This window comes from Equus quagga, chromosome 3, assembly GCF_021613505.1.
Source record: "Equus quagga isolate Etosha38 chromosome 3, UCLA_HA_Equagga_1.0, whole genome shotgun sequence".
Lineage (NCBI taxonomy): Eukaryota > Metazoa > Chordata > Mammalia > Perissodactyla > Equidae > Equus > Equus quagga.
In genome coordinates this window covers 90283796-90310029 of record NC_060269.1, presented here as the reverse complement: position 1 = coordinate 90310029, position 26234 = coordinate 90283796, and the positions used below count along the sequence as shown (strand labels likewise).

The window sequence follows — 26234 nt, the reverse complement described above, 5'->3', positions numbered from 1 at the left end:
AAATAATGAGACCTTATTAAGTAAAAAGTCATATAAAACTATTATGTCAAAGTCATCATAAAGTTAAGACTATGTTTCTATTCTATCTAATCCTCTCATTAACAATTTAGAAAGATATGAGCTAGATCCTATATGTAAGTATATACAAAACCAACTAGCAAGTCATATCTCCATAGTCCTCGAACACAGATCTAAGTATTTTTACTCAATGAAATTTATTGATAATTCCCTAGAACAGACAAAATACTGAAAACTAAAAACATCCATCAAAAACAGAAAGAAGTTTACAATAAAAAGTATAGAAACAAGAAAATACCTGCAAGGCTCAAAATTAAGCTGTGTCAGACACACAATACAGATATAAACATCCTACTTGTGAAAACTTTCCTCAGACCCCACCCCAACTTCCACTCATGCTCAATTAGTGGATTTAGGCTTCCCTCTTCTGTGCTCCCACAGCACTACTACCTCAATCATATCACATATCACTTTTGAATCCCACGTTTACTCATCCATAGTCATTTTGAGTTTGGCAACTCCCTTAGGGAAAAGATCTTGACAATCTGGTTCATCACTATATACTCAGTTACTTACTGAATTGAATTGAAAAAAAATGATGAAAAATCCTGTTTTATTGCACACCAAATGAGGACACTAAATTATGAATGTAATGTATTTCCCTCTGCCTTAAAATACTTTAAAAACATACTCACCCAAAGAGTGATGTCAGCATCATGGCAGAGTGAGCTTCCCCAGTAACCCCTCCAACATACAACGAAAAGGACATTCATACTCCAACAGAGAACATCCAAATATAACAGAAAAATGTCAGAGGACCCATGCAGCCATATGATGGAGGGCGGAGAGGCTGGAGCCCAACTCAGAGGAGGTGGAATAGGGTAAACGGAAATTTCATTCCCTCCCCTAAAGACTGCAATCCAGGACCACGGGAGGTCTCCGAGAGAGAAAGGACAGGGGAGGGGATGTTTACTGCAGGAACATCAAGGATCCCCGGTGGGCCCTTACAGCCTAGAAGGAAGCACTGTACTGGGGCAAAAGCTTTCACAGGGGGTGACCTTATCAAGCCAACACTCAGGAGAGCAGATAGCGAGAGGAGAGTGAGAAATCCCTGAGAGCCTGCAGAAGAAAGCTCCTCCCCCCACCTGCCCAGCCCAGCTCTAGTGTCTGGGATCTTGTGGAAGGCAGAGGGCTCAGAATACATGGCTCTTGACCCCCACCCAGTGGTGACAGGCGGTGACTGTGACCAAATAACACCAGGATGTAAAAAAAACAGAGCCACTCCCTCTATCAATATCAAACATTATATTAGATCTACAGATCAGAGAAAAATGACAAGTACCCAGAAATCAATCCTGACAACACAGAAATATGTAATCTAGATGACAGTTAATTCAAAATAGCTATCATCAAAAAACTCAAGTTAAAAGAGAATGTAGAGGAACAATTCAATGAGTTCAGGGCTACTTCACAAAAGAAATTGACACTATAAAGAAGAATCAATCAGAAATATTAGACACGAAAGACACAACGGAAGAAATAAAACAAAATATGGATTCCCTGAATGCTGGAGTGGACATCATAGAGGAGTGTATCTGCATAATTGAAGATAGACATGTTGAAAAGCTCCAGACAGAGGAGGAGGGAGAATTGAGACTAAGAAGAAATGAAGAAAGTCTCCGAGAAATATCTGACTCAATTAGGAAATGCAACATAAGAATTATAGATATTCAACAAGCAGAAGAGGAGAATGGAGCACAAAGCTTGTTCAAAGAAATAACAGTAGAGAACTTCGCAAACCTAGGCAAGGAGATGGAAATCCATGTGGGAGAGGCTACCAGATTTCCTAAACATGTCAATGTAAAGAGACCTACTGCAAGGCATATAGTAGTGAAACTGGCAAAAGTGAATGACAAAGAAAGAATACTAACAGCAGCAATGTAGAAGAAAATAACCTACAAAGGAACCCCTATCAGGCTTTCAGTGGATTTCTCCGCAGAAGCCTTACAGGGTAGGAGAGACTGGAATGACATATTCAAATCTTTGAAGGACAAAAACTTTCAGTCAAGAATACTCTATCCAGTGAAAATATCCTTCAGATATGATGGAGAAATAAAAACTTTCCCAGACAAACATAAGTTAAGGGAGTTCATAGCCATGAGACTCCCCCATCCCCCCAAGAAATCCTCAAGAAGGCCCTCATACCTGAAGAACAAAAAAGGGAGAAAGGGGTTACAAAGCATGGAGTAAGGAGATAAATAGGTAGACAGAATCAGAGAAGAACAGCAAATACTCAAGTATACCATTAAAGACAAAGGGGAGGAAAACACCAGAACCAAAGATAACCTTGTCATTTTAACCACAAACTCGTAACACAAGATGGAATAAGATGTGAGAAAAACAACTTAGGAGGGGAAGAGGAAAGGGACTGAATCAGTTTAGTCTAAGGAAATAAAAGGCCATCAGAAAAGGGACTATCATATCCATGAAATTTTGAATACAAACCTCACGGTAACCACTAAACAAAAAAGCAGAACAGAGACACAAATAATAGATAAGGAGAAAACAAAGAAACACAACATAAAAAACCACACAACTCGATTGGTAGACCAAAATAAACAGGATGAGAAACAAAGGAAAAGCAGGAGAACCAGAAAACTAGTGATAAAATGGCAGCAGTAAGCCCTCATATATTGATCATCACCCTAAATGTAAACAGATTGAATTCTCCAATAAAAAGACACAGAGTGGCAAGATGGATGAAAGAACAAGACCCAACACTATGCTGCCTCCAGGAAACACACCTCAGCTCCAATGACAAACACAGGCTCAGAGTAAAGGGATGGAAGATGATAGCCCAAGCTAATGGCAAACGGAAGAAAGCAGGTGTTTTAATACTTATATTGGACAAAGTAGACTTCAAGATAAGGCAGGTAAAGAGAGACAAAGAGAGGCAGTATATAATGATCAAAGGGACATTCCATCAAGAAGAAACAACACTTATAAACATCTATGCCCCCAACATAGGAGCACCACGGTACATAAAGAAACTATTAACAAACCTAAAAGAAGACATTAATAATAACACAATAATAGTAGGGGACCTCAACACTCCTCTCACATCCAGACAAAAAATCAACAAGGAAACAGTGGAATTAAATGAAAAGCTAGACCAGCTGGACTTAATAGACATATATAGAACACTCCATCCAAAAACAGCAGAATACACATTCTTCTCAAGTGCACACGGAACATTCTCAAGGATAGACCATATGTTGGGAAACAAGGCAAGCCTCAATAAATTTAAGAAACAAGCATCTTTTCTGATCACAATGCCATAAACCTAGACATTAATTACAAGAAAAAAGCTGAGAAAGGGTCAAAGATGTGGAGACTAAACAACACACTATTGAACAAGCAATGGATCACTGAAGAAATAAAAGGAGAAATAAAAAAATATCTGGAGACAAATGAAAATGAAAACATACCACACCAACTCATATGGGATGCAGCAAAAATCGATTAAGAAGGAAATTCATCGCAATACAGGCTTACCTTAACAAACACGAAAAATCCCAAATAAACAAACTCAAACTACATCTAACTGAATTAGAAGAACAAAGCCCAAAGTCAGCAGCAGAAAAGAAATAATAAAAATCAGAGCTGAAATAAATGCTATTAAAACAAAAAAGGCAGTAGAAAGGATCAATGAAACAAAGAGCTGGTTCTTCGAGAAGATAAATAAAATTGACAAACCCCTAGCCAGACTTACAAAGCAAAAAAGAGAGCAAGCTCAGATAAATAAATTAGAAATGAAAGAGGAGAAATAACAATGGGTACCACAGAAATACAATGGATTATAAAAGAATACTATGAAAAACTATATATGCCAACAAAATGGACAATCTAGAGGAAATGGCTAAATTCTTCGACTCTTACAACCTCCCAAAGCTGAATCAAGAAGAAACAGAGAATCTGAATAGATCAATCACAAGTGAAGAGATTGAAACAGTAGTCAAAAACATCCCAAAGGATGAAAGCCCAGGACCAGATGGCTTCCCTTGGGAATTCTACCAAACTTTCAGAGAGGATTTAATACCTATTTAATAATTTAATACCTATCCTTCTCAAGCTATTCCAAAAAAGTTACGGAAGATGGAACACTTCCTAACACATTCTATGAGGCCAACCTCACTCTGATACCAAAGTCTGACAAGGACAATACAAAAAAGGAGAACTACAGGCCAATATCACTGATGAACATAGATGCAAAAATCCTATTGGCAACCCAAATACAGCAATATATCAAAAAGAGCATACATCATGATCAAGTGGGATTTATACCAGGGACACAGGGATGGTTGAGCATCTGCAAATCAATCAATGTGATACACAACATTAACAAAATGAGGAATAAAAACAATATGATCATCTCAACAGATGCAGAGAAAGCATTTGACAAGATCCAACAGCCATTTATGATAAAAACTCTTAACAAAATGGGGATAGAAGGAAATTACCTTAATATAATAAAGGCCATATATGACAAACCCACAGCCAACATCATACTCAATGGGCAAAAACTGAACACCATCCCTCTGAGAACAGGAACAAGACAAGGATGCCCACTATCACCACTCATTCAACATAGTACTGGAGATTTGGACCAGAACAATTAGTCAAGAGAAAGGAATAAAAGGAATCCAAATAGAGAGTGAAGAAGTGAAACTCTCACTGTTTGCAGACAACATGATCTTATATAGAGAGAACCCTAAAGGATCCATTGGAAAACTATTAGAAATAATTAATAACTACAGCAAAGTGGCAGGGTACAAAATCAACGTACAAAAATCAGTTGCATTTCTCTACTCTAATAACGAACTTACAGAAAGAGAACTCAAGAACACAATTCCATTTACAACCACAACAAAAAGAATAAAGTATCTAGGAATAAATTTAACTAAGGAGGTGAAGGACTTATACAATGAAAACTATAAGACATTATTGAAAGAAATAGATAATGACATAAAGAGATGGAAAGAGATTCCATGCACATGGATTTGAAGGATAAACATAGTTAAAATGTCCATACTACCTAAAGCAATCTACAGATTCAATGCAATCCCAATCAGAATCCCAATGACATTCTTCATGAAAATAGAACAAAGAATCCTAAAATTCATATGGGGCAACCAAATACCCCAAATTGCTAAAGCAATACTGAGAAAAAAGAACAAAGCTGGAGCGACCACAATCCCTGATTTCAAAACGTACTACAAAGCCATAGTGATCAAAACAGCATGGTACTGGTACAAAAAGAGACACACAGATCTGTGGAACAGAAATGAAAGCCCAGAAATAAAACTGCACATCTACAGACAGCTAACTTTCAACAAAGGTGTCAAGAACATACAATGGAAAAAAGACAGTTTCTTCAATAAATGGTGTTGGGAAAACTGAACAGCCACATGCAAAAGAATGAAAGTAGACCATTATCTCACGCCATACACAAAAATAAAATTAAAATGTATCAAAGACTTGAAGATAAGTCCTGAAATTATAAAACTCCTGGAAGATAACACAGATAGTACACTCTGATACTGAACTTAAAAGGATCTTTTTGAATACCACGTCTTCTCAGACAAGGGAAACAAAAGAAAAAATAAACACGTGGGACTTCATCAGACTAAAGAGCTTCTGCAAGGCAAAAGAAACTAGGATCAAAACCAAGAGAGAACCCATCAATTGGGAAAAAATATTTGCAAATCATGTATCTGATAAGGGGGTTAATCTCCATAATATACAAGGAACTCACACAACTGAACAACAAAAAAACAAATAGCCCAATCTAAAAATGGGCACAGGATATGAACAGACATTTTTCCAAAGAAGATATACAGATGGCCAATAAACACATGAAAAGATGTTCAACATCACTAATCATCAGGGAAATGCAAATCAAAAGTACACTAAGATACCACCTTATGCCTGTTAAAATGGCTATAATCACTAAGACTAAAAATAAGAAATGTTGGAGAGGTTGTGGAGAAAAGGGAACCCTCATACACTGCTGGTGGGAATGCAAACTGGTGCAGCCACTACGGAAAACAGTATGGAGATTCCTCAAAAAACTAAAAATAGAACCACCATATGACCCAGCTATCCCACTACTGGCTATCTACCCAAATGACTTGAAATCAACAATCCAAAGTAATATATGTACTCCTATGTTCACTGCAGCACTATTCACAATAGCCAAGACATGGAAACTATCCAAGTGTCCATTGACTGATGATTGGATAAAGAAGATGTGGTGAATATATATACAATGAATACTACCTAGCCAGAAAAAAAGACAGACAAAATCATCCCATTTGCAACAACATGGAAGGTCCTGGAGGGAATTATGCTAAGTGAAATAAGCCAGCCTGAGAAAGACAAACACCAGATAATTTCACTCATTTGTGGAATATAAACAAACACATGGACAAAGAAAACAGTTCAGTGGTTACCAGGGGAAGGGGGGAGGTGGGCACCGGGGGTGAAGACGAGCACCTATGTAGTGACAGGCATGAAGTAATGTACAACTGAAATTTTACAATGATGTAAACTATTACGAACTCAAATAAAAAATTAATATATACTCACCCACAGATGGTATCAGACTGAAATGGCATATAGAATGAAGTTCTTTGCTAATATCTGGGGTGGCACTTGTCAGGGAATTTTAAAATTAGAACCCCATTTGTTCAAGTAAGTATCAACATTTATAGCTTTTCAACATAGAAGATTCCTACAAAGAACCCTATACACAGAATCAGCATTCGGATTAAGAAACAAAAAGTTGGTTCTTTTCCCATTTATTTTCCTCAAATACTATGCCCCTCAGTACAAGGGGATCTATCACACTACAAGAGCATCCTGTCTCTCTGACACAGCCTGGGTAAACGATCCTTGAAGAATCGTCAATAACATTCACCTAGACTTAGGTAATAGAAATTCAACTGCTCCAAAACATTCCACCTACTAGTATGCTTATGTTTAATATTGAGTACTATCTGCTGGACTCACCTTACTCAGACATTAAAAGATGAAAAATGGTCAATTTTAATTACCTGGTTGGTGTTTTCTGGAAGAAAAGCCAAGGCTGCAGCAATACTGCCCTGGGCTGCCAACAAATTGGCGTACTGACTCATCTTCTCAGCCAAGAGAACTCCTACAGTATTAGTGTCCATGGCTTGGGTGAGTTGTACAGCTTTTCGCAGGATGACAACTTTCTCAATCAGATCCTAAGTGAGAAAAAGAAGGAGTGAAAGAGAAACAAAGATACCAAGATGTGTATGAGAGGAAGCTGGAAAAGATACTGAGTTACTAAGATTTCCAAAACCTACGAAAAGTACAGTACCTATTACCATCTCTCTTAGAAAGGTCTGCAATAGTTGACCACCACTTAGGGAACTGAAAAAGTAAGAAGTACTCATGGATAGGGCAAAGGTTACCACCTTCTCCTAAACGTCGTTAAACTGCCAGATGCTTGCTTGTCTTGTGAACTCAAATAGGCAAATATCCAAAGTGAAAGTGATAGGCAGATGTGCAAAGGCAGAAACTGGGTTCCAGCATAGCTGCTGGAACCATGAGTAAAACATCAACATCATACTATCTATACGTACTATAAAAATATTACTACTACAAGGTGACATCGAAATGGGCTCACCATTTCAATCTAAAGTTTCTCATGTTGTTCTTCAAGACCAATTCTTTCAAAAATGGGGAGCTATGCTTCAGGTATAAAGCACAAGAATATCTTGCCCTTCATAGGTACACAAGTCCAGAAGTGAGAAACAAGTGTATTTTTTCTTAGAAACACTTAGAAGGAAAACCTTGATTTCCTACCAGATTTTCAGTTTTAATAGAGTGATCTTTAAAACAACCACCCTACTGACAAAATTTCTTTCCAGAGATAAATATTAGACTGAAACATCATGAGACTCTACTGATTAAATGCTTAGAAAAAAATCTTAATATACATTTACTCAGTGCCCGAGAGTAGTCCCCACATCTTTTACTTCCCCTCTTGTCCGTGTACAGGTGCTACATGGGATTCCATTTACCCCTTACTTTCATTTTCCCTTAACCATGAAGATTCTCCATTGGCACTGGGGTGCCCCCCACTCCTTACCCCACATTGCTTCTTTCTTTGCCTAAGGCAGACAGGGTCAGCAGAGGCAGAGAGGGGAGCATGAGGAAAAAGAGTAAACCTGAGGGCTGTTTTCATGCTCTTTCCACCTACTGCCCCAATAAACTACCAAATCACAACCATGATCTCACAAACAGTTGCAACCCCATTTTACGGTCCCATTATCTCAAACTCTGTCCCCTCAAATATAGCAATAAATATGCATAATTACCCAGCACAAAAACTTCTAATGCATAAATAAGTAGGAAAAAAGCGATGAACTTCTGGAATAAATCAATTCCTAGAATATAAGAGGGGTGAAAGACAACACTAAAAGGGAAGCACCTTTCATTTCAAAGATATTACCTGAAGGGACAAAGGGTTGCTTCCATCTTGAGCTTTAGTCCAACATGCAACTAGTTTCTCAACATTCCCTGCACAGATATAGCAGAGACAGGCCTGCGTTTGCAGGAGGCTATCACCTTCACTTTCAAGCCTGGTTCCCAAAAGATCTACAGATCAAGAGGAAAAAGAAATAAGATTACACCCAAGGCAATCTGTATACGAGGTCATGAGCAGCCCAATAATATTTTCAGAAGTATCAACTTCACAACCAATGAGTAGCAGGAAGAGACAAAATCACCCTGTCAAGTAAATGCTCACTAAATATTTATTTGTTGAATGGAAGAGTTGTGACAAATTGTACATAACAAATGATTTCACAAGATTCTATACCTAGCTATAGAATGGACTCCCATTACTCATATTAGAAAAAATAGTAAATGGGAATAATATTTGAACAGAAAAATCCTAATGAACATTTAACTCCATTTCATCACATCAGATACTTTTGTAAGCAGTGGTCTAAAATATGGCACATCTAAAATAAACATGAATAGTAGCTAGGACTGCTATAAATTATATGACAATAAAGTTAGTATCTTATAATTTTTGAATTCTCATAATACTCTCAAAGTAGCACACAGTTGTTTGTTCTTATACTAGCAGCCTGAAGCTTCTGTTTTGCAAATGATGAATATTATTCCTTAGCCACTAGTTTAGTCACGGTCTTTAATGGTAATTTCTACTCAAATGTTATAATTATTAATTTTATCAAGCTAAGATTTATTAAGTGAGAGCTGCTTATGAGCTCTTTTACATATGAATAGACTAAGGATTAGAAAGTAATTTTTCCTAGGTCATACAGCTAGTAACTCCTAGAGGCAAGATCCCATGTCTGGTCTGTCTGAAACTAAAATCATTAAACAGTATTATTAATAATAATGAGGGGCTGGCCCCATGGCTGAGTGGTTAAGTTCATGTGCTCTGCTTAGGCGGCCCAGGGTTTGCAGGTTCGGATCCTGGGCGTGGACCTAGCACCACTCATCAAGCCATGCTGTGGTGGCGTCCCACATAGAAGAACTAGAATGACTTACAACTAGGATATAAAACTATGTACTGGGGCTTTGGGGAGGAAAAAAGTTAAAAAGGAGGAACAGTGGCAACAGATGTTAGCCCAGGGCCAATGTTCCCCACCAAAAAATAAAAATAAAAAAAAAGAAACTTCATTAAAAAAAAAAATGACTAGGCATGGAGAAGTAATGAAGTTAATAATTCCAAGAAAAGCATTCAAATGAGAACTTTTTCATATTTGTGATTAGTAGGTTTACAAAAATTTCTAATAAAATTCATCTAATTTTATTTACAATATACCATGCCATATACATAATATAAACATAAAGTTCATTTTCTTACCACAAAGGGCTGAAAACTCATCTGGTTTAGCATAAGTCAAGACTGCAGCTAAAGCCTCTCTCCAATTTCTAAGGTCACAAGACTCAACAATCTCTCTCCAGTTCTTCATCACCACTGCAGTAATTAGCTTGGGAAAGGAAAACAAAGGGAGAATTAAAAGCCTTTGGTATGCTAATAAAAATTAACTCTGGCTAATCAATAATATCTTTTAAAACTACTATTCACAGTACTTCATGCAGAATAAGGCGGCAGCAAAGTGAAGTATATCCTTGAACCAACTGAAATAAAAGATGGTGTTATGTTTCCTCAAAAAAAAAAAAAATCGCAGATAGTTATAAAATGCTGAGAAGTATAGGGTGCTATCAAAACATTTAACAGGAAGATATGACCTGGTCTGATGGATCAAGAAAACTTTCTGAGCATACAGACATTTGAGATATAAAGTCAGAATTAACTTCATCGAGAAGAAAAAACATCACAGGCCAAGGGAACACTGGGTGCAAAGTCACAAGGGAGAAAGGCACAGGGATTGTGTGAGGAACTGAAAGCCAGCCGCTGTGGCTTAAAGCGAGCAGAGGAGGGAGTAACACAAGGAAGGCTGGGGAGACAACCACCAGTGCTGATGGGCCTGACACTGGGACAACTCTCCTTTCCTAGGCCTACAGCCTCACCAGACAATCAGAAATCTGTATAAATCTTTAGGCACAACAAGAATGTTGGTCACCATCTTATCTACATTAGGAAAATATTCGAAACTACTGGAACACCCCCAAATAAGGGAAATAATGTACCTTTACTATAGACTATTATATAGCAATTAAAAATGTTTGTAAGAATCTTTAATGCTAAGGGAAAATGTTCACAATGTAAGTGACAATATCTATAAACAAAACAGCACGTATATATACATATATGAACCTGATTCTGTTTTAAAAATTCTACCAATACATAATAGAAAGAGGTAAAAAAAGATATGTACCAATCTGATGGAAGAATTAGGGGGTGTTAAAATTTTTATCTTTAAAATTTTCCACATGATAACTTTTATACGATAAAAATATGAAAAGTTTTTTACATTTTAAAAATTATACATGCAATAAAAATTGGAATAATCATGCCAAACTATTAACAATAACTATTTCTGGGTCAAGAAATTATAGGTAGGTTTTTTTGTTCTTTACTATTTCCTGCATTTCAATTATCAATAATAATAGTGTATTGCTCTTATAATCAGATAAATGTCATTGTTTATCTATTTTTATAACATACCCTGGTAATTTTGCTTTGGGATTTTGCAAAATATTTTTTCTGGGTTTGAGCCAAGAGTTCTTGTCCACCTGCTATGGCCAATATAATGGCATCAGCCATGCGGTTATCATGTAAACAAAGGTCAACAGCACTCTCAAAGTTACCCGTCAGCAAAGCCTGAGTAATTAAACCATCAATATCTGCAATAAATAAATAATACATTCAAGTTAAACAAAATTTTTTGTTACAAGAAAAAATACCATACCTATCAATGGAGAACTCAATACTAATTTATGAATATTACTGGGGCACTAATTTCTCACACAAGCTGTTGAGATCTAAGGAAGTATACTGAGATGCATGTAAGTAAAATCAGGTAAAACAACACATTTTCCAGATTGCTTAAACTGGAATAATAAAGATCATTATACAGTTTCTATCACACAGGCGTCAGAACATACTACCATTTCCAAGGCACTGATTACATATACTAAATGATAACTGAGTTCTTCTTTTCAACTCTCTACCACCTGTGACAAAACACTTCTAACTTAAACTTAGGGACTATTTACTTTCAAATGGTTAAAAAAAAATAGAAATCAAACCAACAGGTACTTACCCCCACTGATGGAGATGTTAAATGTTTTCCCAGCTGAGGGTAAAAATTCAGATTCCTGTTTTTCCTCTTTAATATGCTAAAGAGATGGAAAGGGTAGCAATTTACCCAGAATGAAACTGTGAAACAATTTAGTGGCAAAAAAATTTATATACGATTATTCACCTATTGACTAGATGACATGCCAAGTTATCCCAGAAAGTTCTCAGATCCAAGTTTACATGAAGATCTACGACTTCCCTAAGTATTAACTCCCGCTATACAATCACATATAAAATCCAAGGTCATGAGAAATAACGTTAAACAAACTTAAGTGTGCCTATCTATTATTGGTAGCTCAGAAGTTACTGAAGCTGAAGAATCCTTGTTTTCTTAAATATCTCATCAAAAAGTAGCTCGAAACATGCAGAGTATACATGTTTTTAATTATACTATATTTAGATTTTAAAACAACCTTGTTTTCACACATTTAAAAGCTTCTGTCCACTAGGTTTAGTGACAGGGTCTTTTTGTTTTAATTGAATTAGTTGTGGAAAAAAAATCACTTGGTGTTCTTATATAAATGCAACACAAACAGACTGTTTATGAATATACTCAAATTCAATTAGAGATTTTGTATTCTCTTAAATTAGTCATACCTGGAACAGGAAGTTAGTTTGTTAAAAACAAATAGTTTTGCGACAAGTTTCTGAGACAACTTGTAAGACTGAGTGAAAACAAATTCAGTATTTTCTTTCTTTAGAAGAAAAGAAATATAATGGAGGCATATTGCTGGCAAACACTTTAAATGTTTTCTATGCATAAAAATTCAAAAGAAACAAAAATATATCAAAGAGATTACAAAGAAATTTTTAAAGAAAAACATAGCTGTCTTGCATGAGATAAAACACCTATCTTCCACAATTGTGTGACCTACACGTCTGAAAGTCAGCGCCTCACATTCAGAGCCAGGGTCATTTTTGGATTGGGCTTTTAGTGCAGAGCAGTGCAGAGCATCATCTGTAAACAATGCTTAACTAGTTAATATAGACTACTACAGGAGAGTAAATATAACCTTAATTATTTCCTCAATTAAAGAGAAGCATTTTAGAATTTAAAAACAAAAAAATTTTAGAACTTAAGCTATTCACATTAAGGAATAAATCAGACACTGATCTGACTATATTTACTAATAACAAACTTTAAAAAAACCTTTTCTTTTAACTCACAATTTTTCAAGTTTGCTCTCTAAAAATAGTTAATAAACCTCTATTTACAGACACTTGAAATATACATAAGGTAAAAAAATGGACCATTTATTATGTGTTGAGTATCTTCAATGTGTAAGCTACTATGTTTGATAAACAAATAGCATCATCAAGATAAAGGGGAAGATTTTACCTCCTTAAACAAAATTTTTTCAAATACTCTGAAAGTACATACATTGATAACTACTGTTTTGTTAAATACATATTATTCTTACCTATTAATTCACGAGTATATTTCCAAATGGTCCTCTATTGATAATACATAGCTAACCTATTTGTACATAAATGGAAGTACATTTTTTAACGTATCCTACAGTTCTGTCTAGGGATTCCCAAAATTAGTTCAAATCTTTAGTAAGATTTTACCCATATCCTTTATTCTCAGGTTAAGTAAATGCTTGAAGACCCGCTTTTAAGGAAAATGTTTCTTACAATCATCTTCTAATAGTCTAAATTTTTGTTATAAGTGCCAACAAGTCAATTCCAACTCCTACCAATCCTGTGTACAGCAGAGGAGAACGCTTCCTAGTCTTTTCTTTTTGCGCCATCCTCTCACCTTCTGGCACTCTATCAGATAAGGCTCCACTGCTGTTCACAAGGTGGGATGGCCAGGTCCATCTTCCTAGTCTGTCTTAGTCTGGAAGCTCTGCTGAAAGCTGTCTACCATGGGTGACCCTACTGGTATTTGAAATACCAGTGGCATAGCTTTCAGCATCACAGCAACATGCAGCCATCATAGTATGACAACTGACAGATGGTTGTGGTTGTGGTTCCCTGATGGAGAAACAAACCTGGGCTGGGCCAGGGAGAGCGTCAAATCTTAACCACTAGATCACCAGGGCTAGTCCAAATTTACTGATGATCGTAAGAAACATTTCATAGTTAGGATATCCCCATATCACAATGAACAATGAAAAAGTCAAAGATGAGATGAGAAATAAGAACTCGATTAATTTTCCAAGATGAAATATAATCAGAAAGCAAGAAAAGTAAATTACAGAATTGTTAGTGGTTAAAAAACCCCAGAAAATTAAAAGGAAAAAAATTAATGATACAACTCTGTGTTCAAGGACTCTTTTTTTTTTTTTTTTTTAAAGATTTTATTATTTCCTTTTTCTCCCCAAAGTCCCCCGGTACATAGTTGTATATTCTTTGTTGTGGGTTCTTCTAGTTGTGGCATGTGGGACGCTGCCTCAGCGTGGTCTGACGAGCAGTGCCATGTCCGCGCCCAGGATTCGAACCAACGAAACACTGGGCCGCCTGCAGCGGAGCGCGTGAACTTAACCACTCGGCCACGGGGCCAGCCCCCAAGGACTCTTTTTAAGTATTTACAAAAATTGTCAACTACAACTCAGGACATGTTTATAGTAAATCATTACAATCAGTTTATTTAGTGAAATATTCTTTACTTGTAATCAAAATTCAAGACGAATTCAGAAGCCTATGCTACTGATAATGGGCCCTACACATTAACGTGCCAAGAAAAACATTAACTTTACATGCAATGCAAGGTGGATTTCTGAATAAAATCTCTTTCCAGTTTGACATCCTGATATCCATCTGACTAATCTCAAATCAAATGTTAATTTTTTTTTGTTTTTAAAGATTGGCATATGAGCTAACATCTGTTGCCAATCTTTTGTTTCTTCTTTTTCTTCTCCCCAAGCCCCCCAGTACATAGTTGTATATTCTAGTTGTAGGTCCTTCTGGTTGTGCCATGTGGGATGCAGCCTCAGCAAGGTCTGATGAGCGGTGCTAGGTCCACACCCAGGATCCGAACCAGTGAAATCCTGGGCTGCCGAAGCAGAGCACGTGAACTTAACTACTTGGCCACAGGGCCAGTCCCTCAACTGTTAATTTTAAACCATATAATCCAGAAGTAGGTCAGCGAACTAAAGATTTCAGAGATGATACTTCCGTCAAACTAGTAAATAGACTCTTACCCTAAACATCTCTAAGAAAACAATATACTCCAGCTTTACTTTGGAACAAGTAGTCAAGAAAATTTTCCATATTTCAACGTGAGATAGATAAATATCACATATTTTTCTAATATAATTAAAAATGAAAAAATAAATACCTCTCCCAAGAGCTGCTCTTCAGCAGCAGGGCTCTCCTCCCCATCACTCTGTGCTAGTTGGTCAGAGTCTTTAAGAGCCTTTGGTACACAAAACAATTACAGAGAAGGTTGAAGAATGTAGCACTAAAGGGTTATTAGCGAACAAGGAAGACAAAAGACCCAACCAACAACATTCAGAGCTCGTTTAATGATAAGAAGCAACACTAAGTGAATTTATTTGAGAAACCCCATTAGAGGACAAGCAAAGAGCCACCACTGCTAAGACCGTCCCTTTCTTCCCTACCAAACGTTCCTCAGCAACAAAGATCTTAAGTATCTGAGCAGTCGTTGATTTTGTCTTTCTCTCTTTGCAAAAATTCAAATACCATCAAGAGAAAGGAATGCTTTACTAACTAAACTGACACTATTTTAAAATGAGAATTCTTCATTTATTAAAATATCTACAATCAGCATTTATTGTTATATGATAAAGCTATAAAACAGATAAATTCTTAAGTTACATTTCCTTCTTTGTTATGATCTAAACCAAAATTTTAGAAGGTAGCTATTTTTAAAGGCTCTCTTACCACATCGGTTCCATCCACTTTGTTCAAGGCCAAAGCAATCTGAAATAAAAATAACAACTCACCTACTAAATGGAATTCTATTTCAATGCATGTAGCAAATGTTCACCTCTTACTCCATTTTCATTGGGAAAACACCACAGAAGTTCAGATCAGGGATAGTATATTTAAAAAAAGAATAAAACTTGCGTAGAACTGATTCTCAGTGGTTCTAGTTTCAATCACGTGGAGTTCTATTGCTCACATGTCATCTCACTCTGCTATTCAATCACAAAACTAACCTCAAAACAAGCATGTTTTCTCCTACTTTGTTTTAAATAAGATAACTATAGTTAACTTAATAAAATATTTCTTCGGGTATTCACTATGGAAAGAACTGCTATTAGAAGTACTTTGACAATCAGATTCTATTTCCTCATTTTTTGCTATCAGGTATGCAGTAAACTTTCATATTAATCTCTTGCAAATCTAAAAAACTTACAGCATCAAGTCCAGACTAACAATAAAGTTAAATATGCAAAAATCTAAAGGAGTAAGCAAAGACACAAAGCTAGTAAGCAGTGGGGCTGTGCTGTGACCCCGGTTCTGTGTGGCACCAGAACAGTACTCATCTCCAGTGTGCTGGGCATTGCCTACAGTGCACTGTATCCAGCCTGCAGTATGCATGCGGCAACCATGCAATGCTTTACAGAAAACTAGTCACTTTCAAAGAATGACAAATGGCTAATACAAATTACACTGTCAAAGAATCTATTTCCTTCAAGGTTTCCAAAGTCAGTGTTCTCACTTCTGTTCGTGTCAACATTGTGGAATAATAATCAAGTCTCTCTCTGAGAAGAAAACTATAAAACTGAAATCTGACTTCCTGTTTTTACAAGGGAACCTTTTTTTTTGTTTTAAGATTGGCACCTGAGCTAACATCTGTTGCCCATCTTGTTTTCTTTTGTTCTTCTCCCCAAAGCGCCCCAGTACATAGTTGTATATTCCAGATGCAGGTCCCTCTGATTGTGCTATGTGGGAGACCGCCTCAACATGGCCCATGAGCAGTGCCAGGTCTGTGCCCAGGATCCAAACTGGTCAATCCCTGGGCCACTGAAGTGGAGAGCAGAAATTCAACCACTTGGCCACAGGACTGGTCCCGGGAATCTTGTTTTTTTTTTTAAGTTAAAATATGAAGCAAATCATTTGGACTTTTTGTTTATTCAGGTTCAGTACAATAAATCACCCATGCTCCAAAATATTTACTAGCTACTTGTTAGCTAGACCAACTCAATACACAGTTTGGGAATTGCAGGCTAAAGGAATAAGCAGCTAGGGTGGACAATCGTGATGGCCTGAAATAGGAACTTCTTTTCCATCACTTGAGCTGCAGTCAACACAGAGTGATCCCTAACAGCTGCCCTCTCTCTTGTCCCCCAGGGCCACTAGTTACAGAACCTCTTAAAACTGAAGTGTGATTTCCAGTGTTTGAGGTTCACAGTCTCTCATCTTTCCAGCCCAATTCACCCTAACATAGCTCTTTAAATCAAGTTTGAATTAAGGGTGGTCCCGGCAGCTTCTAAATCCAGATATAATGTGGAGCTTCACATTTAATAGTATGTATTCAAAACTTTGGCAACTGAACACAAATTCTTATTAAATGTTTACTGAATGATTTGAGATAATCTGTGTACAACTTTATTAAAAAACCACCTATGCTACATAAATGTTTTACTTGTAGAAACACAGCCTTTTACCTTTCCCAAAAGTTTACCTTCTTTCCTAGGTCTTCTTTTCTGTATCCTAGAAGTTCAAGGTATTTTCCACGAGAATCATTCTCAAAGTTTACCTTAAAAAAACACATATTCTTAAAACAAAGACTTGCATTTAAAGGCCTAACTTTTAATTAATTAAAAAAAGCCCATGTAGAATGATTAAAAATATCTAAAGTCTACTATATCAACTAGAATGTTCACTGAAAAAAAGAATCCAAAGGATAGTTATCGTTTTTAATAGTAAGTATACTAGTAATTAATTATCCCAGTTGAATAAAGCTTACTTTTAAACTATAATTTTTATAAATACAAACTAACTCATGTCCAAAGGTTATATGAATGCAAAACTCACACTATGTGGAACATTCGATGTCTTAAAACTTTTCCCCCAAATTATTATTTAATTAAAAAATATAAAAATAAATTCCATAATTTTAGAATTCAACCGTATTGTATTTGAGATCTCCTTTCTTTGGAAAATTTAGTATCAAGAAATAGACATTCCCATGGAGGCAAAATGACCAACCAGAAAATTCCATTTGTTATTCTACTGCCATAAATGGAACTGAGTAAAGGGATGAGAAATTCCTCCAACCTCTCTCCCCTATAGCTCTTCCCTCTTTTCCCGTTTTCCTTCACTGGATCTAGTACAGAAATTAAATATTTTATGTTTATTATACTAAGCTCTATGTTCCAATTTTAAAATAGGTCTGCTGAATGTTATGTCTCTCTCATTTAAATACATCTATCATATCATTTTTTTACTTATAAAAAAGTACTTTATAACAGGCTTTTCAAAGCAGAGAAGGAAGAACTCCTGACATAAAAATTTAGGTCGTGTGCTCTTCATAAGGTTTCTTTAATTTCATAATGAATTCCTGAAATCACATTCTTCCAACTGTTTCTTTAATAGGAAGAAAGATTTAGAATATAATAGGAATAGTTAAATTTGCAGAGAATGAAATAAAATTGTTTTAATACCAACCTTACCTTCAAAAAGGACCACACATTTTTTTCAAACTCAGTCTGAGAAGCATCAATTTTTTTCTGACAATAACTGACAAATCCTTGTGACTGCACGACCTGCTGAAGCTGGTCCGATCGGCTGAGGAACTCCTTTTCCGTTACAACCTGACTAATGAACACGTGGTGCTGCTGCTGCTGCTGCTCAGCTCCCTGCTGAGACTGCATCCTGATGTTCTCAAAGGTGACCAGTTTGCCACCAAACTGTAAAAGAACAAATGAACAAAATCAGTCTGAACCACAAAGATGTGGCCAAAAACCATGCTTGTCGTAAATCTGCTAATGGAAAGAACTGTGGTCTAAATATCTATCATTTTGGATAAAATCAGCTGATACACTCTCCCGTACTCCACAATATGACCCCAGCCTTCAATTATCATTCCTCCTCATACTACCCACCTTCTAGATAAAATGTACTATTTACTGCACCCCACTATTTCTCACCTACTTGTTTTTACTAATTTCCACATACTCGATGCTACTTCTCAAGGCCCAAGCAAATGTCACCTCTTCCATCCCAGATGCCCTCAGTATATTATATCTCTTTTGACTCATCTATTAGCTATCTGTATTTGCCTAACCTTCTGTTCTAGGTTCTAAACTTTACAGGGTGACAGAACATGCCAGTCCAAAATATGCCATTTGCCATAAGAATTATGTTGAGCTAAAGACTACTTGACAAACAGCAGGAGCAAGAAAGGCACTGTGACTTCCTCTTTTCTTCCTGAAAGCAGGAGATGAAACTCCCATGTGAGAGCTGGTCTCCCTATCCCAGGAGGAGAGAAACATTCTTATTACCAGAGATGCCGAGAGAACTATGTACAAACAGACCATCTTAAATAATTATCTCCCTTTAGTCTCCCTACATATTTTAGTTACTTTTCCACAATTGCCATTCTTTGTTCAACCTAGTATATAAACACTTAGGTTTTGCCATTTGTTTGGGTCTTCCTCTCCCTATGGGGGCTCCTGTGTGTGTGCACATGTGAAAATCTGTATGCTTTTCTCCTGTTAATGTCTTACGTCAATTTAATTCTCAGGCCCAGTGGAAAACCCTAGGAGAGCAGATGCAAAGTTGCGCCTCCCTTACACCTACAAGGAAGGCTCTGTGTCTACTTTATTCTTGTATCTCCTACAGTACTCCATATCTGCCTTGTATGTAGCAAGTAGATAGCTAATACCTGATTATTATATTCATAAAAAATAAATGTAGGTAAAGAAGGAAGCACAGGACCAAATTTGCTTCTTTATACTCAGTAACTCTGTACAAGGATTATGGTCTTTATACAAATTTATCCTATGAAATGACTAATATTTTCAAAGTGTTTGTAACGTCAGGCATTGTAGGAAATACCAAGACATACGAAAACACAAACTACTATCCTTAAGGAACTTAACATGGAAAACAGAACTGGATACAACAGGCACATATAAGTGCTGAATGAGGTACACATAATATGGAACTTCACAAAAGGCCAAAACCACTGGGTTTCCCCAAATTCTAGGGACAAGATCTAAATTGGGTTTCATAAGTTGATTAGGTTTATTCATTTACTTGGTTCTATCTAATATTAATATTATATTACATAATTATAATAACGTAAATGCTTTTAGTCATCAGTTTTTTAAATCAACTAAAACAAATATGGAAAACAAACTGAACACAGTAAAAATATTTTTAAAATCTTAGCAATGTAAAAATAATAACGTAATTTACAAAAATTGGAAGAAATACAAAAATTTGGAAAGAAAAAAATTGGAAGAAAGTATAAATGCATTAATTTAATACTGCAGAGAAGAGTTTCAATTAATACTATATAAAGTTGATATGTCAAGACATGGACGTTTAGGTAAATTATTTACATTTATAAAGATAATCATAAAAATAACCAAAATTCTAAAACTTCGATAATGGTAACCTAAAGATATTTGAAGGGGACATTGATGTTCTACCCCTCATGTCCACAGAGAGGGAATTTTCACTGCACTCTATAAGATGGGAGAGCAGAGGAAGGACACTTCCATTGTCCTTCGCACTCCCCTGGGACAGGACTGAGCAACATCGTTTTACAGGGAAGAAATGCAGCATGCTTGCATCAGCTCTTCAGGGCTTCCTTTTGTATGTCTTCCTGCATACAGCGATAGTACATGTAGATAAGTTGCCTACACCTTCAAGGAAAGTCCTACAGTACCTAGATCTCCCCGTAACTAGGCTGGTAAGGCTGCCTAATACAGGGGTGAAGCTAAAAAACTGTTTATTGAATCACATACTGGGGCTATAGAGGCAAACAGAAAAAGACTAAGGCCCAGTTCTCATGGAGCCTATGTTCTAGCTTGTTACAAGGTCCATATGGCTGCACGTCTACACCATAGCCTCCAATCTAGCTCATGGCTGCACCAAAGCTGATATTTTGATTCTCTCTCTCATTTGGTTCCAAACTCACATGGGAAAGAAATGAGTGTTATTTATTGTCTTTCTAATACTCTAATACTAGTGAGTGGAGGTGGGAATACGGCGAGAGAAAGATGTTCACTTTTCATGTCAAAGATAGATATATAGTGAACATCTTCTATTTGTCAGGCACTGAAAATATACCTGTGAACTAGACAGTTTCTGTCCTCCAGTAGCTTATATTTGGGGGTAAGGGAGGAGCTTTTTGTACAGTTTGATTTTCTTTTAAACTTTGTACATATATAATTTTGTAGCAATAAATGTTAACTACTTAAAGAAGGAATGAACTAACTAGATGGATAGTTAGGATTCAACAGGTAAGGTGGAAAGTCACAAACAAAAGCAAAGATTCAAAGGCAGGAATGCAGACAGTAGAGAAGACCAGACAGAAGGGATGAGAAGATTAATTAATCCACAGAGTGGATTTATGAGTGACATCATCAAAGGTTTATTTTAGGAAGACTAATCTAGAATACGTAATATGGACTGGAGGGGAAAAGACAAGCAATAGGACATGCAGTCATCTAACAGTTCAGTGTGAAAAGAAGAATTAGGCAAAGCAATAGCAATTTAAAAGGAAGAAATAAATTCAGGAGATTTATAAAGAGATCAATACTCGGACATAAGAAATGAACACATGGGCCTAGTTAATAGAAAAATGATAGCAAGAATGCAACAGTAATTGCACTGAAGATGATTCACTCAGTTTTGGGAAAGGTGAAGATATAGAATTCTACGACGTATAAAATTCTGTTATGATGATACAAAACGGGATGGGGCAGTTGAACAAAATACCAAGTTTAATATCATAACTTTTAGGCATTATTACTGAGAGACTCCCTTTATCATTATGTATAGCAGGCATTTGATTAGACTGCCAGTAGAAAAGCTATAAGCTTTATAACTCTAATATTAGACAAGCTATTTAATTTGCTCTTCATCTGCAAAATGGGAGGTTACAGTGGTAGCTATTTTATAAGGTAGTTGTGAGAATTAAATGAGTTACTATATGCAAAATGCTTAGAACAGTGCCTGGCACATAATAAGAAAGAAATAAATTTTAGCTATTAATATTATTATTAAGGAGGTTTTATTGTACTTGTAGGAAGAAAGTAACCCAACATCAGACAAATGGACTATTCCATACAAGATTTTTAAAAACAGAAGTGAAATAAGAATATTTAGGAAAAGACTTTATTTCTTCTTTCTGGTCTATAGGAATGGCCAGAGTTTTCAAAACTGAAGCTTGAGGACATTAACTTGGCAATGATTTCTTAGATATGATACCAAAAGCAAAGGCAACAAAAGTAAAAACAGACAAACGAGGTTTCTGCATGGCAAAGGAAACAATTAACAGGGTAAAAAGGCAAACTAAAGAACGGGAGAAAATATTTGCAAATCATTTATCTGATAAGGAGTTAATATCCAGAATATATAAAGAATTCCTACAACTTAACAACAATAAAAAACAATCTGATTAAAAAAATGGGCAAAGGACTTGAATAGACATTTCTCCAAAGATGACATACAAATGGCCAACAGAGACATGAAAAGATGCTCCACATCAGTATTTATTAGGGAAATGCAAATCAAAACCACAATGAGGTATTACCTCATATGCATTAGGATGGCTATCTAAAAATTAGTAAATAATACAAGTTAATGAGGATATGGAGAAATTGGAACCGTTATGCTCTGTTGATTGGAATGTAAAATGGTACAGCCACTATGGGAAAACAGTATGGAGGTTCCTCAAAAATTAAAAATAGATCCAGCAATCCTACTTCTGGGTATGCATCCAAAAGAATTGAAAATAGGATGTTGAAGAGATATTTGCACACAAATGTTCATAGCAGCATTATTCACAACAGCCAAGAGGTGGAAGCAACCTAAATGTCCACTGATAAATAAATGGATAAAGAAAATGTGGTGTATATATATATATCTATATATATATATATAGATATATATATATACAATGGAATATTAGTCAGCCTTTTAAAAGAACGAAATCCTGTCATACACCACAACATGGATGAACCTGGAGGACATTATGCTAAGTGAAATGAGCCAAACACAAAAAGACAAATACTGCATGATTCCACCTATATGAAGTATCTAAAGTAGTCAAACTCATAGAAACAGAAAGTAGAATGTGATGACCAGTGGTTAGGGGAGGGGAAAATGGGCAGTTGTGATTTAATAAGGATAGAGTTTCAGTTTTGCAAGATGAAAAAGTTCTAGAGATCTGTTGCACAACAATATGCATATAGTTAACATACTGTACTGTACACTTAAAAATAGTTAAGATGGTAAATTTTATGTTACGTGTTTTTTACCATAAAAAATAAAACAAACTGGGACTGACCCAGTGGCGTGGTGAGGTTTGTGCACTCCTCTTCAGCAGCCTGCAGTTTGCAGGTTCAGATCCCAGGTGCAGACTTACACATTGCTCATCAAGCCAGACTATGACAGTGTCCCACACACAAAATAGAGGAAAACTGGCACAGATGTTAGCTCAGTAACAATTTTCCTCAAGCAAAAAGAGGAAGATTGGCAACAGATGTTAGCTCAAAGCTGCTCTTCCTCACCAAAATAAATATAACAAAATAAATAAATAAATGAAATTGACAATTAAAAAAAAGCTAGCAGGAAGGGAAGAAGAGAAGAAAGGAGGATACGACCTCCTCCAAAGAAAACAAAGAATGAAGGAAGGTGAGATAGATAAGAAAGACAAGTTTAATAAGGTGAAGGAGATGGATGGTGTGAAGGTTGCACAATAATGTGCATGTACTTAATGTCACTGTACATTTTAAAATGGTAAATTTTATGTTATATATATTTACCACAATTCAAAAAATAAAAGAAAAAAAGGGAGTAGGTCCCATTGTTCCTGAGAAACTATTTCGATTGATGAAAAACCCAGAAACACATCTCAACTCAATCTTCTTCCATCTGAGTGATCCTATAATAACACTTTAATATGGTAAGTCCTTTATGCTTATGGACCATAAAAACAAATCCACCTACTGAAAAAGAAGCCCCAACAGGCCTTCGGATCCACTTGGGTGGCTTCTTCAGAGGCAACACTATATTATGCTGAGCAGTCTGCTGAGGAATTTGTAATGGAGGAAGGGGCTGTCCTGTGCCAAAGGGATCAAGATTTCCAAAAGATGATGAAAGCTAAAAAATAAACATCAGAATTTGTAACTTATACAAGAATATATTACATGTTTTCAAGTCATCCAAGAAATTCTTTTTATCACAAATGTCCAATTAATCAGTAAAGTCATTTTCAAAATAAGTACACAATAAGATGATTTTTTTTCAGATGTTACAATCAAAAACCTTAACACTTCCTATTACCTTGTCAACCTGTTTCTGCCTTAAACCATCTGCACTCCCTCCCATGATAGAATAAACACTGATACGTCCATCAAAGGAAGCAGCTGATAAGACAGCAGGATTTCTGGGACACCACTGAATATCAAAGCACCACTGAGTGTTGGTGGGAAGTTCATATAACACCTAAGCCAAAAACAGAAAAACATCAGAAAATGGTTATAGCCAAAACACCTGATTAATATGATCAACAAGTACAGCTTAATTAAATATTTTCTTTCACAAAGTGTCTTTAGCCAGGAAAAACAATTCTAAGAATTTCTTTAAAGTAAGAAAAATCTATTATGATGGCCTGTTATGATAAAAACGAATGCTACTCAAAATTTTGACCACATTTGGAATAAGTACATCTTAAATACCAAAGTTTTTCTGTTTTTATTGAAATGGTAGCAGTGGATACATGTGAAAGACCAGAACACTCTATTAGAATCAACTTGTTAAACTCTAAAAGGTCAATGGTGTCCTGCCAACTGTTTCCGCCTGCCAAGATCCAAACAATCATATTTAGGTTATTTGGAGATCAAATTTAAAACATAATCTTGAGAAGGAAGAATTCACTGAGAAATTTGGCTTTTCATCAAGTGAAAAAACACATACACATCATTCTTACTACCAGAGAACCGGAAAAGAATTTGGCATACACGGTTTTCTTTAAAAGGAAAAGAAAATGGAAAAATATAAAAAGTGGATGATATAAAACCTTTACAATGTAATAACTGTTGCTAACTCAAAGTTAGTGTGATGGTAACTGATGCTCATAGAAGCAGAGGTTTAGGGCTTTAAGAAATATGTCAAGTTAGCTTAACTTTGGCTTCCTGTGACATTTAAAATAATGTTTTATTTTACAAGAAAACAGAATTAAGTGAAAAGGTATTTAGCCCGCTTGTTTCTGATGCTTAAATTGGTTGATAAGACTCATAGCTTCATGATATTTAAATCACTTGTCTATTCCTAACCTTCATTTGAATAAAAAATCCACTCAGTTTCTTTCAGCTGCAGCATGCACTAAAACTTTATTCCTTCGAAGTTCCAGCACACACACAACTAATCATGTGCAAAAATTCATTTTATCAAATTACATAACTGAAAAATTAGAACACTAATTTCCAAGAATTTTTAGCTCATTGGGAAGGTACAGCATAAAATGGAAGATTTTTATTATTTGGTCTACATATCATGAGGCAAAACTTATTATTATTTTAATTTTTTCTATTGTCTCCCCTAACTTTAACATTTCTGTAGTCTTACAGACATCACTGCATCTGAAAACTTTAAGCCACAAACCAAGTAACAAATGTGCTTGCTTTTACTTAAATATTATAGACTAAAATCTATTGAAGATACTCTTATTTTTACTAGCATTGCATTGGGGTAACTAGCAAAGCACTTTCAGTAATGTTTCTTAATTTAGAAAAGGTAAAAGTTTAAAAGCTGTAATTTAAATCTATTGTCTCTTGCCCAATACTGAAAGAGACAGAAACAATTCCGTATCTATTATTACACAATATTTCTGATAAAATCTCTGCTAGATTAACATTTCACACACACCTCTATCTACTTTCACATCCTTAACTATCATAATGCACTAAAGAATCCATATGGAAAACTTCTTATTCAGCTAGAGATAAAATATTACGACAGCTGTAAGTTTGAGAAACATTTCCTCTCCATACCTCTCCTGTATTTGGGTTGGAGCAGAGAATCTTAGCATCTTTTCCACAGCTCAGCAACAATTCAGGATCTGCCATGCTCCAAGCAATTGCCAAAATTCCCCTGTAAAAAACATGGAGAGATGGAGGCCAGCTCCATAGACAAATGGTTAAGTTTGTGCACTTCACTTCAACGGCCCAGGGCGTGGATCTTGGGCACAGACCTATACACTGCCTGTCAAACCATGCTG

General features: G+C 35.9%; 1 protein-coding gene across 16 annotated transcripts in view; it reads right to left on the bottom strand.

The window, feature by feature from the left end:
- Nucleotides 1-26234, bottom strand: part of SEC31A (SEC31 homolog A, COPII coat complex component) — a 78912-nt gene that overhangs the window by 25095 nt on the left and 27583 nt on the right. For 10 of the 16 annotated variants that reach the window (XM_046655671.1, XM_046655673.1, XM_046655674.1 and 7 more), the window contains exons 8-19: nucleotides 26008-26107; nucleotides 24299-24460; nucleotides 23963-24115; nucleotides 18448-18684; nucleotides 17457-17531; nucleotides 15707-15745; nucleotides 15141-15218; nucleotides 11817-11892; nucleotides 11219-11397; nucleotides 9950-10076; nucleotides 8561-8706; nucleotides 7134-7307 (exon numbers count right to left, since the gene is read on the bottom strand). In XM_046655671.1, the coding sequence (XP_046511627.1) occupies nucleotides 7134-7307; nucleotides 8561-8706; nucleotides 9950-10076; nucleotides 11219-11397; nucleotides 11817-11892; nucleotides 15141-15218; nucleotides 15707-15745; nucleotides 17457-17531; nucleotides 18448-18684; nucleotides 23963-24115; nucleotides 24299-24460; nucleotides 26008-26107 (1546 nt within the window). The remainder of the gene's footprint in view (nucleotides 1-7133; nucleotides 7308-8560; nucleotides 8707-9949; nucleotides 10077-11218; nucleotides 11398-11816; nucleotides 11893-15140; nucleotides 15219-15706; nucleotides 15746-17456; nucleotides 17532-18447; nucleotides 18685-23962; nucleotides 24116-24298; nucleotides 24461-26007; nucleotides 26108-26234) is intronic. The other 6 variants (XM_046655675.1, XM_046655678.1, XM_046655680.1 and 3 more) reach the window with 1 other exon arrangement.